Genomic DNA, 18,898 nt, shown 5'->3' on the forward strand with positions numbered 1-18,898 from the left:
GAATGCCAGAGGTCATTTAGGTGAATCCCTTGCCTCCCTTCTTATCTAACCACATCTAGCCCCTCCTAGAGAGAACTCTGTGCTCTGATGGAGGGAAGCCCAGAAACAGCACTTGGAACAAACCATTTTGTATAATGGTTAAGAAGAGCCTCTGCAGATGTGGCCCACCTGCAGAGACTGGGTGTTGCCCTATCCTTCCTAGAGTGTCTAACATAAATTCCGAAGGGCAAGTTACCCAAAGACTACTGAAAGTCAGATACCTTAGGCTGCTATCTTATCTATTGCAGAGGTTCTTAAAGTATGGATCACAGACCCCTGGGAACCCCGAGACCCTTTCAGGGGGTCTAGAAGGTGAAAACTATTTTTATAATAATGCTAAGACATTACTTCCCTTTGTAATGTATTGACATTAACTCTGGCACTGAGCATGGATCAAGGCAATGGCCCCAAACCATATCAGTAGCTGATGTATTTTTCACTGCCACATACCAACAGTAAAAAACAAAAGGGGTCCGTTTCACTTAAGAATGTCCTTGGAGGGTATTGGCAAGATGGCCGAATAGAAACAGCTCTGGTCTGCAGCTCACAGTGAGACCAACACAGAAGGTGGGTGATTTCTGCATGTCCAACTGAAGTACCCTGTTCATCTCATTGGGACTGGTTAGGCAGTGGACGCAGCCCACAGAGGATGAGCAGAAAAAAGGTGGGGTGTAGCCTTGCCCAGGAAGTGCAAGCAGCTGGGGGCCTCCCTCTCCCAGCAAAGGGAAGCCGTGAAGGACTGTGCTATCCGACCCAGATACTACACATTTCCCATAGTTATTGCAATCCGCAGACCAAGGGATTCCCTCGTGTGCCTACACCACCAGGGTCCTGGGTTTCAATTACAAAACTGGGCGGCTTTTGGGCAGACGCCAAGCTAGCTGCAGGGTTTTTTTTTTTCCCCATACCCCAGTGGCACCTGGAACTCCAGCAAGACAAAACCATTCACTCCCCTGGAAATGGGGCTGAAGCCAGTGAACCAAGTGGTCCTGCCCAGCGGGTCCCACTCCCATGGAACCCAGCAGTCTAAGAACCGCTGGCTGGAAATTCTTACTGCCAGCACAGCAGTCTGAAGTTGACCCAGGATGATTGAGGTTGGTGCGGGGAGGGGCATCCACTATTACTGAGGCTTGAGTAGTCAGTTTTCCCCTGACCGTGCTAAGGAGGCTGGGAAGTTCAGACTGGGCGGAACTCAACACAGCATGGCAAAACAACTGTGGCCAGACTGCCTCTCTAAACTCCTCCTCACAGGGCAGGGCATCTCTGAAAGAAAGGCGGCAGGCCCAGTCAGGGGCTTGTAGATAAAACTCCCCTCTCTGGAGACAGATCACCTGGGGAAGCGGCGGCTGTGGGCCCACCTTCAGCGGATTTAAACATTCCGGCCCGCAGGCTCTGAAGAGTGCAGCAGACCCTGACAAGGATGCAGAAAAAGCCTTTGGTAAAATTCAACGGCCCTTCATGCTAAAAACTCTCAATAAACTAGGTATTGATAGAACATATCTCAAAATAGTAAGAGCTATTTAAGACAAACCCATAACCAGTATCATATTGAATGGGCAAAAGCTGGAAGCATTTCCCTTGAAAACCAGCACAAGACAAGGATGCCCTCTCTCACCACTCCTATTTAACATAGTACTGGAAGTTCTGGCCAGGGCAGTCAGGCAAGAGAAAGAAATAAAGGGTATTCAAATAGGAAGAGAGGAGGTCAAATCGTCTCTGTTTGCAGATGACATGATTGTATATTTAGAAAACCCCATCATCTCAGCCCAAAATCTCAAGCTGATAAGCAACTTCAGCAAAGTCTCAGGATACAAAATCAGTGTGCAAAAATCACAAACATTCCTATACACCAATAATAGGCAAGGAGAGAGCCAAATCATGAGTGAACTCCCATTCACAATTGCTACAAAGAGAATAAAATACCTAGGAATACAACTTACAAGGGACATGAAGGACCTCTTCAAGGAAAACTACAAACCACTGCTCAAGGAAACAAGAGAGGACACAAACAAATGGAAAAAGATTCCATGCTCATGGATAGGAAGAATTAATATTGTGAACATGGCCATACTGCCCAAAGTAATTTATAGATTCAATGTTATTCCCATCAAGCTACCACTGAGTTTCTTCACAGAACTAGAAAAAAGTACTTTAAATTTCATATGGAACTAAAAAAGAACCCGTATAGGCAAGACAATCCTAAGCAAAAAGAACAAAGCTGGAGGCATCATGCTACCTGACTTCAAACTATACTACAAGGCTACAGTAACCGAAGCAGCATGGTACTGGTACCAAAACAGATATATAGACCAATGGAACAGAACAGAGACCTCAGAAATAACACCACACATCTACAACCCTCTAATCTTTGACAAACCTGACAAAAGCAATGGGGAAAGGATTCTCTGTTTAATAAACGGTGCTGGGAAAACTGCCTAGCCACATGCATAAAACAGAAACTGGACCCCTTCCTTATATCTTATACAAAAATTAACTCAAGATAGATTAAAGACTTAAATGTAAAACCTAAAAGCATAAAAACTCTAGAAGAAAATCTAGGCAATATCATTCAGAACATAGGCATGGGCAAAACTTCATGACTAAAACACCAAAAGCAATGGCAACAAAAGCCAAAATTGACAAATGGGATCTTACTAAACTAAAGAGCTTCAGCACAGCAAAAGAAACTAGCATCAGAGTGAACAGGCAACCTACAGAATGGGAGAAAATTTTTTGCAATCTATCCATCTGACAAATGACTAATATCCAGAATCTACAAGGAACTTAAACAAATTTACAAGATAAAAATAAACAACCCCATCAAAAAGTGGGCAAAGGATATGAACAGACATTTCTCAAAAGAGGACATTTATGCGGCCAACAAACATATGAAAAAGCTCATCATCACTGGTCATTAGGGAAATGCAAATCAAAACCACAATGAGATACCATCTCACGCCAGTTAGAATGGCGATCATTAAAAAGTGAGGAAACAACAGACGCTGGAGAGGATATGGAGAAATAGGAATGCTTTTACACTGTTGGTAGGAGTGTAAATTAGTTCAACCATTGTGGAACACAATGTGGCAATCCTCAAGGGTCTGGAATCAGAAATACCATTTGACCTAGCGATCCCATTACTGGGTATATACCCAAAGGATTAAAAATCATCCTACTATAAATACACATGCACACGTATGTTTATTGCAGCACTGTTTACAACAGCTAAGACTTGGAACCAACCCAAATGCCCGTCAATGATAGACTGGATAAAGAAAATGTGGCACACATACACCATGGAATACTATGCAGCCATAAAAAAGAATGAGTTCATGTTCTTTGCAGGGATATGGATGAAGTTGGAAATCATCATCCTGAGCAAACTAACGCAGGAACAGAAAACCAAACAGCATGTTCTCACTTGTAAGTGGGAGTTGAACAATGAGAACACATGGACACAGGGAGGGGAACATCACACACCAGGGCCTGTCTGGAGGTGTGGGGCAAGGGGAGGGAGAGCATTAGGACAAATACCTAATGCACACGGGACTTAAAATCTAGATGATGGGTTGATAGGTGCAGCAAAACCACCATGGCACATGTATACCTATGTAAAAAACCTGCACATTCTGTACACATATCCCAGAACTTAAAGTTTAAAAAAAAAAGAAAGTCCTTGAAAAAACAATAAAAATGATTAATTTCATTAGATCTCTGCCTTTGAGTATACACCTTTTTATTATTCTGTGTGACTAATTGGGGACTATGCAGAAGCACTTCTGCGATATACTGAAGTACTGTGATTGTCTTGAATAAAAGCACTTATGCGACTCTTTGAGGTGCAAGCTGGACTAGCCACTTTTTACGTTCATAAAACATCATTTTCACTTGAAAGGACAAATGACAGACAAATTATGGTTATTCAGACTTGGGAATCTGGCCCACATTTTCTAAAAAATAAAGTGAGCCTGTCACTTCAAGGAAAACAACTGACAGTATTTGTTGCCAGTGATAAAATTTGAGCTTTCAAGCAAAACCCAGAATTTTAGAAAACCTGTATTCATTATTATGAACTTGATAGCTTTCTGATATTAAATACTTTTCTGATGAGGTTGGTAGTGATATTAATGGATATGGCTTTTCACATTGTTTAATGAACTGTGTCAACACTTGGACAATCTGCATAACTCAGTAAACCAATATTTTCCAAATGATCAACATAAGATGTTACAAAACCATGCATTTGTAAAAGATCCATTTAAAGTAGAAGGTAAAGCAATGACTTTTACTGTAGGAGTATAAGTTCACTGATATAGTTTCATATTCCACATTGTAATTAACCTTTTAAAAAACAACAATTTGCAGAGTTCTGGTGTAGGATCAAAGATTATCTATAATTATCGGAAAAGGTTATTAAAATACTCTTCCCCTTTCCAATTACATAGTGATATGAGACAGAATTTTCTTCACATACTTCAACCAAAAAACAGATTTTTAAAAATCTATGTGAATCTACTTTGAATCTAAGTTGAATGCAGAAACAAAGGCAAATGGGAATCCAGGTGTCTTCTATTAAGCCAGAAGAAACGACAGTTCCAAAAACTTAAAACATTGATCCTCTTGTCACATTTCTTTTGTTTTGAACAATATAGGTATTTTCACAAAATATGTTCTTTATATTAACCTGTAATGAGTTTATTATTTTTAATTTACTAGGTTTATTTTAAAAATAAATAATATTTTTAAATTTCTCAGTTTTAATTTTTGATATATGGAAGATTGATGGCTATAACCCATATAAACCACTTATGTTGGGATCCTCAAAGATTTTTGAAGCATGTAAAAGGGGTCCTGAGATTTAAAAGCTTGAGAACTACTGTCCTAAGATCGCTGTAGAGAAAGCAGCGTTTTGGATGACTAATAAAGGACGGGGGGCTTGGCAACTGTCAATTTGCACTGTTGTGGGAAGCTTCTCTGGGCATGATGATAGAGATTGGTTATCAAGACAGCATCATCTTTGCAGTGGCAAAAGGAAATTCATCTATTACTTAAGTCTGATAGAAATAACTTTTGAGAGCCTTAAATTTTCAAGGTCCTGATTAGATCCTCCCCCATGCCCTTTTAAATGGCTCCAGTCTCCCTGAGTGTTCACTCCTTTTCCTCCATGGAAGGTTTGGCTCACACTCTCCTCAGTACTGCCCATCATGACTAGGTGAAGGCTAGATATCTGCCTCCCAGGTCATAATGAATGCCACTCTGAGTTCAACAATCAGTACATAGTGCTTGGGAAGGCAACAGGCACTAAGAATCAAAGATAAGCACAGCATCACTTTTGTCCTGGAGGACTTCTCAGTCTAGTGGGAAAGAAATAGTTTTAAAAAAATAATTGCAGTATGATAATGTTAAGTGTTATTCTGTACAAGTGACCAAATTTTCCCAACCAAAAATTAGGACACAATCTGATAGACAATTTCTATCAGACATAATGCCAGAAATGGGACAATCCTAGAAGATCTGGAACACACGTCTCCTATAATTACTAAGAAACTCTCAACTCCACAGAAATTCTGTATAGATTTGTACTTGATTTGGCCCAAAGACCCAAAAACAATTTTTTTTTTCACCTCCTCCCTAAATTCTGGGAAATGACAGTGGCAGAATAGAAAAGGTCAAGAAACTTCTTAGGATCACAAAAGATGAGTAATGGGCCCCTAACATTTTATTTCCTCTGGTTAGTGGATAAGAGAGGCTGGAGGAAATTTTTTCCATCACGCTCGTTCCAAGTGTTTTCTTTCCCCCAGGCAGACCAAGTTTCTTCGCACCGGTCTCCCACACAGCTGATGCACATCAGGCTGAATCTCAGAGTAAGAAGAATGAACTAGAAAGAGGCTTCTAAGATCCCAAGCCTTGATTGCATGTGGGTAACATTAAACAATAGAGCTCTTGATTTGCCAACAAATGTCGGAGTCCCCTCTGGGTGGGCTGTGTGGGGATCATGGAGGTTCTGATCTGGTCTGAGTCTTAAGTCCCAATCATGTGCCTTTTTCTCCCCCTTTCCTTTGGGACCTGAGCCAAATCCCTCTTTTTAATCTCTCTCTCCCATTCCTACTGTTCTTCCTGAACTGTGGCAACTCCAAAGCAAAATGCACAAGAACAAAACAGACAATGAGCAGAAAAAACAGGCTCAGTGCCACACACGGACATCCTGCCACCCACAGAGAGAATGGGCAACATGCAACCCAAACAAAAGGCAGGCCTAGGAGCCTGACAAACCCCTTTGGATTTGGATCCATTACTTACATCTCAATGTGGGCAAATAATGACATCTCTCTGCTCCCCAGTAAACATATCCACAAAAACACATTACTTTGAGGATTAAACACTAGAACATATTTCGAAATGCTTGGTTCACAGTAAGTCCACTTTTCTTAGTCTTCACATCTTTCTGCATGACTATTTGGTTAGTGTCTATCTCTCCACTAGCCGCTGAGTGGCTTGAGAATATGGGGTGCATCTTTTTTTTTGTTGTTCCATATGATAACTCTAGAGCTGAGCACAGTGCCTGGTACATGTTAGGTATTTGTTGAGACAGTTATGTGATAAAGTGGAATTAGTAGGATCGACTTAAAAAATAGTCAGCTTTGGGTCTCCTGACAATTCTCATGGCTTTGTTTTGGCTATCTTGATAACAATGTTATGAAAGGATTTATTTTTATTTATATTTATTTTTTGAGTCAGAGTCTCACTCTGCTGCCCAGGCTGGAGTGTACTGGCGTGATCATGGCTCACTGCAGCCTTGAACTCCTGGGCTTAAGATCCTCCTGTCTTAGCCTCCTGAGTAGCTAGGACTACAGGCAAGACTACAGGACTACAGGCATGTGCCACCATGCCCAGTTAATTTTAAAATGTTGCTGTGTTGCTTAGGCAGGTCTCTAATTCCTAGCCTCAAAGGATCCTCCCACATCAGCCTTCCAAAGCACTGGGAGTACAAGCTTGAGCCACCGTGCCTGGCCCCTCATGAAGGGATTTCAAGGTGGCATCTGAAGTCAGTAGAAAAAGGGCATGCTGACTAATTACCAACAGCTATGATAGTAGAGTATTTGTTGACCTTGACCTGTAGAGTCAAGAGCAGGTTCCTTTTGCCAGGTATTTCCAGCAGGTCTGTAATGGAATTCATGGACAGGGTCATGGCAGGGGCATTGAGGTTACCAAATGCCTGACCTGAAGATAAGCAGCATGACTTCAGGAATATTTTTTAAAATCACAGATAAGAAAGCACAATGCTGGGGCTGGGCACGGTGGCTCATGCCTGTAATTCCAGCATTTTGGGAGGCCAAGGTGGGTGGATCACCTGAAGTCAGGTGTTCAAGACCAGCCTGGCCAACATGGCGAAACCCCATCTCTACTAAAAATACAAAAATTAGCTGGGCGCAGTGGTGCATATCTGTAATCCCAGCTACTCAGGAGGCTGAGGCACAAGAATCACTTGAACCTGGGAGGCAGATGTTGCAGTGAGCCGAGACTGTGCAATTGTACTCCAGCCTTGGCAACAGAGTGAGACTCCGTCTCAAAAAAAAAAAAAAAAAAAAAAAAAAAAAGGACAACACTATGCAAAGAAGCTGAAAGCATACCCGTATAATGTCTGCCTGTCTTGATGAATATACGTACTTGGAATGTGCATTTCATGAACCAGCTGACACTAGGGAGCAGATCTGACATGCTGTAGCTAGCGTGCCCCACAACCAGACAGAACTTTGACCATGTGCTTTTCCTCAAACCACAGAGTAGCCACTCTACTCACGAGGGTAATCCTTTGGGTGTGTCTTCTCAGACCAATTCCCATAAAATGTGAGTCTGTACTTGGCAGTTCCGCAGGCACAGCAGTCTAAGATGGGTTTGTCAGTCACCCCATCAAATGTGGAATCTGAAACAGTCAGAAGAGTCACCAAGTTAGAAAGCAAATGTGGGTTGTACATAAGGTGGTGCTATCGTGATCTCATTTTATCCTTAACCCTTAGGAAAAGAAGATGCAGTTTTCATTAGTTAATAAGACTTAGAGCCAGATCAGTACTTGGGCAATAAAGGATTTTGTATGCCTTTAAGTATGGTAATATTTTGAAAAAAAAAAAAAATCAGTGCTTTTTCCCTAATAACTTAAGAAGATCTGTGGGAACAATAACCCACAGGTTATTCGAGAATATTTAAGATGGGGGCTATGTTGAAAAGTCAGGGGTAAAATTTACTCAATCATCCTTTCCGGATCCTGTTCTCCTTCCCCACCCCTCTCACAACAGGATTTCTCTAACAAATTTTAGGAGGAATACACATGTGTGCTTTCTTTAGGAAATATTCTCTGGGACCAAAATGACAGGACCAGAAGGAGTGACTTTGAAGCAGAGCGGTGAAAATAAATGGAGAGATATAAAGAACTACTGAAGGGGTGTGGGGGGGGGGAAGGCATGCATATATAATCACGTCACTTCTTATCACGCTTTCAGAGACTTCACTGGGAGGGGTGGGAGGTGGAAATGTGTTCATAAGCTCAGGTTTACTGTACTTCTGGGTATAGAAGCAGCCAGGAAAAACTTAAGATTCCCTGTCGGCCCTCATTTTTAGCTGTGAATAGCTGATAAGTGGGGAAAGAGAGATTACATGAATAAATTCAGTATTTCCGATTGTCAAACCCACATCTCTAGCTGCACATTGTTGCTTTTAGTCTGTTCTGCTTCCTGCAAGATGAAAACAATGACTACAGATGTAACTTGCTTCAGTTGCTTTTTTTCACTTCCTCTAGTAGTATTAACATAAATGGGTTTTTTTCTTTGCAGTTGGACATTTATTCTTAAATATTATACAAAGAGTAGTGACAAAGAATGTTAAAATCATTGTGAGTGTTAGGAAGAGCATTTTATAAGACTTCCTTTTGGAATTTACTGGGTTGATTTGGTTTAAATATATAAAATCCATGATGGATAGAAGTGAATTCTAGGTTCTAGGGTGGAGATGAAAGGATGAGACATCATAACAATAACTACAAAATAGTGAGTCCTTTTACGTGCTGTTTTCTTTCCATATATTGTCTCATTTAATCCTAACAATGCTAGGAGGTAAGTACTTTTTCTATCCCCATTTTACAGAAGAGTAAATTGAGGCAGATTAGGTAACCTGTTCAAGGTCACAGGGTTAGTGAACACGGCAGGCAGAACTGGAGGCCAGGTCTTTTTGGGTCCAGAGCTCATGCCCTTGATCTCTGCACTACATTACTCTAGGAAAGACCTCATCTGGATAGGTCCGCATAGATAGCAAAGGGAGAAAACCTTTTTATTGTTTCTGTGTTGCTTTTTCCAAATGAAGAAAGATGCACTTTAAAAAAAAAAAAAAAAAAAAGCCTCCCTACATAGCTCTAGGATTTCTAAATCAGAGATACATGCTGAGGTTTCAATTGTAACTACTAGGGGCTATTAAATGAGGCAGCAATAGTCTCTACAAAAACCAAAAGAAGGCCAACTGGTAGCTTTGCCTTATCAAAAGGGCTTTCAGATATAGGTGGTTAGCTTAAAGATATTTCTGAGGGTTCAAAGGGATGCATAATAAACCTTTTGGATTTTCAAAGGAAAATAAGCTTCCATTTGAAAAATACATTTTTAAGCTTCCATTTGAAAAATAAATTTTTAAGTTTGAAAATAAAAACAGATATACTGTTTTCCTACTGAGGAAAAGCCTACTGAAAATGAATCAGGCTTTCAAAGGGCAGTGATAAGAATCGTCCACTTACTCCTCTTCTAACCACAGCAGGGCCTGCCAACCATGGGTAATTTCAGGCTATAGAGCATCTCCAGAGCTGCCCTCTCTCTCCATTTCTACTCTAAATCCTTTGCAACTCTCTTCCCGAATTCTTTGTTCTTCTTCTCTTTTTCTTCCTTTTCTCATTATCCCCTTTCTGTTGACATTTTCCTCTTTTTTCTGTGTTTCCCTTTATTTTGCCTTTTTTTTTTTTTTGTCTCTTTCCTTTAATTGTTTGTGACATGGTATTAAAGTATGTGTATGCAGGGTTGGGCACAGTAGCTCATGCCCGTAATTCCACACTTTGGGAGGCAGAGATAAGCGGATCACTTGAGGTCAGGAATTCGAGACCAGCCTGGCCAACATGGCAAATCTCTATTTAGTTCTTACTTGTGAGACAGAGATCTTTTCATCTTTAGCAGAGATGAAACCCCATCTCTACTAAAATTCCAAAAATGGGCATGGTGGTGCGTTCCTGTAATCCCAACTACTCGGGAGGCTGAAGCAGGAGAATCGCCTGAACCCGGGAGGGGTAGGTTGCAGTGAGCTGAGACTGTGCCACTGCACTCCAGCCTGGGTGACAGAGTGAAACTCTGTCTCAAAAAAATTAAAAATAAAAAATAAAGTATGTGTATGCATATGTTTGTTATAGGTCACTTTTTTGAATATTTTGTTTCTCTGTTCTTAATTGGAAGTAATCTATTGTTTCTCTTGCTTTTTAAAAGTATTGATTGCCTTTGCTTGTCATCTGTGCAGCTCTAGGTCTTCTCCCACAGGCACTGTGGTGTGGTTTTGTTAGTTTGACTGTGGGAGGACAGCCTTTTTTTCAGGAGCTGAGGGTTCTTAGGAGATACTTCACTGACACCCTCATGTACTGACATCAATCATTAACTAACATGCACTTCCCAAAGTCTCAATACTGATGTTATGTGAAGCCTTGTCTTAAGGCATTTACAAGAGGTGTCTTGTAAAGGTGTGATCCCAAACACCCACAAGTCCACCACAGCACCTGGATCTCATCACAGGGAGGTACAGAAGGGATGGGATTGTCATTGAGGAACCGAGAGCTTAATAAGTGGAGATGCTCCCTGTTTAGAGAAAGGCTGAGTGAACCTGCAGGCAGTTGAATATATGTGGTGGTGCCCATCTGGAAACTGGCCAGGGCCCTCTGGACTGCAGATTCCAGCTCTTCAGCCCTTCTGGGAGGTATGACCCTCATGTAAGGTATCCGACTCTCTCGCCTTTGCTATTGCCATGTTCTCCAAGCAATCCCAAACAGGGGACCTAGTTTCTGCTCAGCTCATCCACAGGGGGACAATGCATTGATCTGTCAAAGGCAATGATAAGAACTACTGAACTGGGAAGAAGTTGCTTTGATAGAAAGCAATGGTTAAGGGCACCACCGGCTCCTGACTTCAAACCCTGCCTTCCACCATGACTATATGATGCTGAGAAAGTTATTTAATTTTTTTGTGTCAGGTTCCTCGTCCATAAAAATATAATAATAATCTTTACCATATAGGGGTGTTGTGTAGATTACAAAATTAATGCATATGAAGTGCTTAAAATAGTTTTTGGCATGTAGCAAAGCACCCCAAACATATTAGCTATTATTATTGTTTTCCCAGAAGACCTTTATCAACCTTTCTTTTTCTTAGTAGCTTATACTTTGCTATAGTTGGAGAGGATTATTTCTTCTCAAAAGACTAATTGCTCTAAATGCAAATAAAAATTCTGCAAAAATAAATAGAAATGAGACAGTTATGCTGTATAAATGTGGAACATTTTTTATTTTTATTTAGTTTAATAACTTTTAAAAACATTCAGATGTTTAAAATGAATTTGTTTTGCAGATTAATGAATAAGCTTTCAGATATAGATAACAAGAGCTATCTATTCTATAGATAACATTTACTATGTGTCAAGAAGGTACTGTACTATTTTATCTATTTAAGTCACATGGCTAGAAGGGGCAGAGGCAGATTCAAACCGGGGCCTGACTGATCTAAACTCAGGCCTCTGCTTTATCCCCCGAGTCTAGTTAGTCTCCATGAGCTTTGTTAGAATACCTTCAACCTAAGGAGAGGAGGTTGATGCGTTTGCAAATGTAAGGACTAGATCCTTGAATGTGGTGATATCACAAGGTCAACGCTCCCTTGGCATCCCCATCCCCTGCTGGTCTTCTCTGGAGAAAATCCTCCCATATTGTCCTGGTGCCACACAAGATCTTGCTGGTGATTTTTTTTCCCAAAGAACCATTATAGACTTTTTAAAGGCACACAATTGTGCATTCCTTAATTAAGTCCTGTGAATTATTCCAAGGAACCTCTTCAGAATAATCACTGTTTCACAAAAATAAGACGACGACACCAATATAAGGTACATTATCTCCTACCCAGGGAATCAAGCTGAGTAATTAGAGCTTAAGGCGGATCCAATTATCCACAGCACACAGTCAGATTAAAAATCGGAGCTACGTGAGGAAACAGAACCCAGAGGAACTCATGAAGCCCAGGGGCCTTAATTCCTGCAGCAGGAGGCTTGTGCAGGAGGAGCTGCCTTCCATGTCTCTGCCCACCCCCCACCCCACCCCTACCCCGCCCCACAGGGTCTTACCTTGTTCACAAAGTTTCTTGGTCAGAGAGCCCTCATCTTGAAAATAAATAATGCGTTTTTGTACGATGCTGGCCCTGTGGAGAAAGAAGACAGAAGCACAGTGGTGAGGAGGGCAGGAAGGCAGGTTTGGGGGATCAGTCAGACAGTCCCTGCTTGGCTTTGTGGCTTTGAGTGAGTCACCCCAACTGTCTGTGTCTCCGTTTCTTCATGAGAAAATTAACATAACAGCAATATCTGCTTTATGGGGTTGTGGTGAGAACTAAGTTGGAAAATATATGTCAAGAGATTAACACATACCTAGAAACCACTCCACTCAATATTAGTTACTAAATTGTTTTTGGTGGTAAGGTTATTGGGAAGGTAAGAGAGTGAACTAACAGTATTTTAATAACTTTTCTCAATGGTTCATTTTAATCTACTTTTCATGTTAAACTATTGAGGCCATTTATAGAGCAACCAAATTCAAATCACAGAAACATGTCAGATCCTCTTTGTGAAGGGGAAAAAGGAATTTAAAAATATATTTTGATTTGTTCTGAAAATGTCATTCTATATCTTTCCTGAAAGTCTAGACAAAACTGTCTCCTACATTCTGAACAAAGACAACTTCAGCTGTTATATCTCCCTCTTAAACATGTCAAATGCAGGATCTTAGAATTTGGAAAAAATACTTTGAGGTTGAAAAATGACTTACTTTTGGCCAGCACATATTTTCGCTTTAATTTGGGATTGCACAGACATGCTTCTTTTATTTTAACCCACTCTGTTGTTGATTTTCAGCTAGCCTTGAAGGGGTTGGATACTGAAACCCAGAGTTTCAGTAATTTGAAAGTTTACAACATTTAAAACGGAGACAATGTGAAAGGATCTTGGGCCACTTCTATTGATTTTCCTCAGCAATGCTACTCAGTCAAAAGGTAATTTTCACTTCCATTCACCCTATTTAACAAATATAGCGATTCCTTGACTCTATTATAGCTGACCACACTGAAGGAGTATGAGTCACATGATCTGCACTGTGTCACATGATTCCAGACCCAGGAATGGGGCCATGTGTACATGGATCCACAGAGTATGGAGGCAATTTTCCTGATGGTCTGGGCCTAGGCCAGGATGACTTTCCAAAGAAATGTCTACTCTACATCTAGTCTTGCACAAAATAACACAATTCTGACCATCCTGCAGATGTCTTTTACAGTCATTCCTTACCCAAGAAAGACAAGATGTTGAAATAAATGAATGAAATATGCTTCCTGTCTACGTAAAGCTACTTTGATCATTCTTATGAAGCAAAAGAAAGTTTCCTTGGGCCAAGAGAATAACAGTCTTCTCTACTCCAAAGCCAAATAACAAAGCCTTTTATTAGTCAGAGCATCCCATCATCTCAGTGCTTTTCAGAATGTTTTCCACTCTGTGCCTCCAGGACCCCTGTGGAGGGGAAGGGGCAGGCTTACTGGGAAGTATCCTAGGCCCCACATTCCGGCTTCAACCAAAGGCTCCATCCTAATTTCAACTACAACAGCCTCCTACCCCATTCGTCTTCCCATTATATTTACTGGTGTATTTTCAACAAATGTTGTGGGGTCTGCTTCGGGGCCTGAGGGAGGTTTCAGGACACTGTCATAAACAAGCCAGATGGGGCCACACTACCCATCCTCAAAGTTTACAGCACAGTAGGAGAAAGTATCAAATAACGAAACCTGCAGCTGATCATTTAACACAACCTTGATTAAAGGTTACAAGGGAGTCCACAGAGTGCAGGAGAGCATAGAATAGGGAGTCCTAACCATGCTGGGAAAGGCTCCCCCAAAAAAGAGTGGCAGAGCTGAGGTTTGAAAGAGCAAACTAGGAGCTAACTAGGCAAGTGGAAGGGAGGAGACAGGGAAAGGGCATCCCTTATAAAGTTCTTCAGGAGGGGAGGAACATGGGCTCATGGGAGGACCTATGAGGGGAAAGTCAGGTAGGTAGTATAGATTATACACGCCTAATCTGAAAATCTAAGATCTGAAATGCTCTGAAATCCAAAACTTTCTGGGTGCTGACATGACACTATAGTGGAAAATTCCATGCCTGACCTCATGTATCAGGTCACAGTTAAAACATTTATTGGCAGCACACACATTTAGGGTTAGGAACGATGGTGACGCCAAACCACCACAAACTGTCCACATGGCAGGCTGCGGTGGTGTTACCTTTGCTCTCTGATGGCTCAATGTTTGTGTAAAACACAAACTTGTTTTAGGCACAAAATTATTAAGAATAATGTTTAACATTACTTTCAGGCTATATATATAAGGGCCTATTCATGTATATGTTTGAAATGTGCATGAATTGTGTGTATAGACTTGGGTCCCATCCCAAGATACCTCATAGTGTATATGCAAATATTCTAAAATCTGAAAAAAATCACAAATCTAAAACATTTCTGGTCCCAATCATTTCAGATAAGGAATACTCAACCTGTATGAGACGAGCTGGGAAGATGGGTAGGGCCACATTACCCAGAGCCTGCAGCGAGATGGCATTTCACTCCAAGTTTAATGAGATATCTTTGGAGAGTGTGCCCGGAGGACTGAGTGATCAGATCTGCTCTTTTAAAAGAGTACTAGGACATAGTAAAAACCAGTTGGTTTGGACTGCATGGGAGCTGCAGTGGACAGAGCTCCCATGCAAATCAAGTTTTGTTTCCATAAAGCTCTCTTGTTAAAAACACTTAAAAATCAGTCATCTACAGGATAAAATACACACTTATAATACTCAAGGGTCTTTAGAATTTTCCCCAAATATGTCCCGGCTTCAGCTGTCATCACTTGGTGCCAAGCTTCCTGGCTTGCAAACTTTCGACGTTTATTCTTGTGTGAACACCTCTTCAATTCGACCAGACCTCTGCCTGTGTTGCCTCCTCTCCCAGAATCACCCATGCCTGCCTTTGCTTGCCTCTGTAATAAATACTCTCAATCTTCTTCCTGCTACTGTAAACAGGGGCGACAATGGCAAAGCCTATCATTTAAAAGCATGATCGTGCATAGAAAAGTAATTGCCCTCAAATTTTTGAAATACATGATTATAAAAATTTGGGGGAACTAGAGATGAAAAACATGTATTTCCTATAAGATGTATCAGCTTCCTCAATATTCTATAAAGTCGAAAGCAACCCATTTCCTCTTTTTAATAATTGTTGTCATTTCTGAGCCTGCACTAAGGAGGCACTTAATATACATTATTACCTTATATAACTTATGCTTTATATATGGCAGGTCCTCAAATTCTTCACCCAAAACCCTTGGTCTGGATGTGTTTTTGAATTCAGAAATTTTTAGATATCAGAAAGTTAAGATTGTATATATACCATTAATACCTTTATAATCAAACACATCAATATTCTGCAGTAAAATGTTAGATTATGGGGCCAGGTGCTGTGGCTCACACCGGTAATCCCAGCACTTTGGGAGGCTGAAATAAGTGGATCACTTGAGGTCAGGAGTTTGAGACCAGTCTGGCCAACATGGTAAAACCTCATCTCTACTAAAAATACAAAACTTAGCTGGGCGAGGTGGCCCATGCTGCTTGGGAGACTGAGGCAGGAGAATCGCTTGAACCCAGGAGGTGGAGGTTGCAGTGAGCTGAGATTGTGCCACTGCACTCCAGCCTGGATGACAGAGGGAGACTCCGTCCCCCCCGAAAAGTTAGATTATGTATGAATTTCATTTATGCTCCCTAAGAGTACTGTTACTACCTATTCACGTTTCGGTCTCCTGTGCTAGATTCCAAGATTTGCACCTTATTTCTCCAAATGTTAGTATCATTCTGCTACCAATGTTCTAGGAGAAGGAACAGGGTTTGGGGACAGGAGAGAATCTGAGGTGAATGTGGCTTAGGATGTGATGGTGGGCACTCTAGTGGGTCGTTAGACATAGGGCATTATAACTCTGGAGAGCTGGGAGGGAATGGGAGTGTGGACGTGGGAGCTGCTGGCCTGGGTAAGAGTCAAAGGATTTGGAGTGGCTGATATCACCCAGGGAAAGTGTGCAGAGTTGAGAGTGAGAGTCAAACTGAGCCCAGAACCCTGAGGAAGACCAACATTCACCTACACAGATGCTACCGGAGACCAAGACTTTGGTACACTTGGTTGCAGAAGTTTCTTTTTATTCCTCATTTGGCCAACTCCTGAGAGAATTTTATATTCTGAGAAAATGCATTTTGAGTCTATTCCCATCAAAACTATAAAACTCAGCTGAGGTTTATAAATCATATTATCGTTCAGAAAAATAATAGCTTTACAAGATGAGAAAGCTGTTAGTAAGAACTCCCTTAGCATTTCAAAATGACAAATTTCTCCCATTCTGTGTTGCAATTTGGCAGTACTGTTGCATAGCATTTATACACTGAATGCTCTCTTATCGTAAGAGAGCATGTTAAGGAAATGTAAATTAAATTTCTCAGTATGTTAGCTTCTCAGACTTTAGAATATTGAGGTTCTAAATAACTCACTAATCATTTCAAAAGTTTTCTTTTCAACCTGAAGTGAACATTTCCAAAAATGCCATCCTGAATCTCTTAGGTGCTCAGCCCTTTTCTGTTTGGAGGGTTTATTCATTTCCCACTCTTTTTCCTGAGGGAATTTGCCTGTTGGGGTGAAGTTAGAGTTTGTTAAGTTGTGGGTTTGCTGTCTAGTGCTGAAAGGGGGTGGGATCCCTGCTCCCAGGGAGAGAGAGATCTCAGAAACTGAAGTACTCAGGAGAAATCAGGTCATGAAATGACTTAAAAAATATACCTGGATCCTCAGGGAATGGGTCACAGCCATGCAGAGACAATTCATGTAAGTTCCTACTGCGATGTGTTGTATACAGTAAATATCCAGTATGTGGTGGTCATTATCATTGCTGCTGAGTCACCAGCTCCTAACAAAAAGTACCTGGCACATAATAAGTACTTAATAAATAGTAGTTATTTTTATGATTGATGTCAGGTCTGTTTCTTTGCTTGTGGAAGGAGGAGTGAGAGGATTACCTTGGTCAGCTGCTGCTGACAGAGACAATACATTGTCAAAATGAAGGTTGGGTTTGTGGTCTCTAGACTATTTTTGCCAGCCTTCTTCCCAATTCCAGTAAAATCCTTATTACTGAACATTTCTTGAAATACTTTATAAAATTTCCCTATGATCTCAGTAATGTTTTCCATAGGGTTGGTCCAGTTTATAACCAGCAATATTTATTCCCATCTACCAATGAAAAAATTAACTGTGGGATGATCCAGGAATCAAATATTGAAGTCATTGCGATGATAATATCAGATGCTGAGGCCATCTCCCTTATTTTACTTCACAAGGATGCCAAGGGCTAACTGAATGATGGCCGCATATTTATCCAAAGGCTGTATGCATGCCAGGATGCACACTCACCAATCTTGTATATGGTTTTAGGTGGGTCTCAAGAAATGGAGGTATGTCCAAGAGTTAACAAGTATCCAGGAAGCCCATGACAGTGTGCCCATGGGAGAGGAAAAGTGAAAACTTATCTGCAGGACTCTATCTACAAGACTCTCAAGAACTCCATGACTGTCCAAGGATAAGGCTGCAGTCTCTGCTTGGGGTCACAAAGCTATAGATTCAGAGGGCATCTACCATGATGGCAAAAAAGCAATTCCAGTAGCTACCATGAGATTATTCCTAATTAATTATCATTCACTCATAAAACATATGTCGAGCACTCATTTTGTGCCAGGCACTATGTTAGGAGCTGAAACTTCAAAAAGGAATAAGAAACGATGCCTTCCAGTAAGCAGCTCCTATTCCAGCAGGTGAAAAGAGAGAAACAGAAAAAGGAAATTGGAATTCAATGTGGAACATGTTAATGGAGGAGCCATGGGAGGCAGAGGTGAAGCGGGTAACTTCACAATGGCAAGGCTTCAAGAGGAAGAGACAATGGCAGCTCCGAAGGTCTGAATTGAGAGAGGTGCATGGGAAATAGAGACTCTGTGAGACACATGGTAGGAAAATTCATCAGGACTTAGTAACATATTGGATCTAAGGCAGAAAGAGAAAGTTAAGCATAAGATATTTTATTTATTTATTGTTTATTTAACAGTTAAGCACTTTCCTATGTGCTTGACAAATATTAACTCATTTAATCCCCCCAACCAAGAGGTAGGCATTACTATTATTCCTATTTTACAGATGAGAAAACTGAGATAGAGGGAGGTAAGTGAACTGACTCCCTAGGTACGAACCCCAGTGACTAGAGGGAGACATAGTCATGCTAGGATTGACACAAAAGCCAGGGAGATTAGAAAGACTTTTTATTATTATTTTTAAAATTTGTATTGAGATATTGTAGATTCATATGTGGTTGTAAAAAAGAATATAAAGTGATTGTACTCTGCCTGGTTTCTCCCAATGGTGACACTTTGCAAAACTTAAGTATAATTGTACAACCATGATATTGATGTTGGTATAATTCAT

General features: G+C 40.9%; 1 protein-coding gene across 1 annotated transcript in view; it reads right to left on the minus strand.

Moving 5' to 3' along the window:
• The window catches only part of SPON1 (spondin 1), a 296,524-nt gene that overhangs the window by 165,526 nt on the left and 112,100 nt on the right, over positions 1-18,898 (minus strand). Inside the window, exons 4-5 of the mRNA XM_005578559.4 lie at positions 12,439-12,512; positions 7,841-7,963 (exon numbers count right to left, since the gene is read on the minus strand). Coding sequence (XP_005578616.2) covers positions 7,841-7,963; positions 12,439-12,512 — 197 coding nt within the window. The remainder of the gene's footprint in view (positions 1-7,840; positions 7,964-12,438; positions 12,513-18,898) is intronic.

This window comes from Macaca fascicularis, chromosome 14 (genome assembly GCF_037993035.2).
Source record: "Macaca fascicularis isolate 582-1 chromosome 14, T2T-MFA8v1.1".
NCBI lineage: Eukaryota > Metazoa > Chordata > Mammalia > Primates > Cercopithecidae > Macaca > Macaca fascicularis.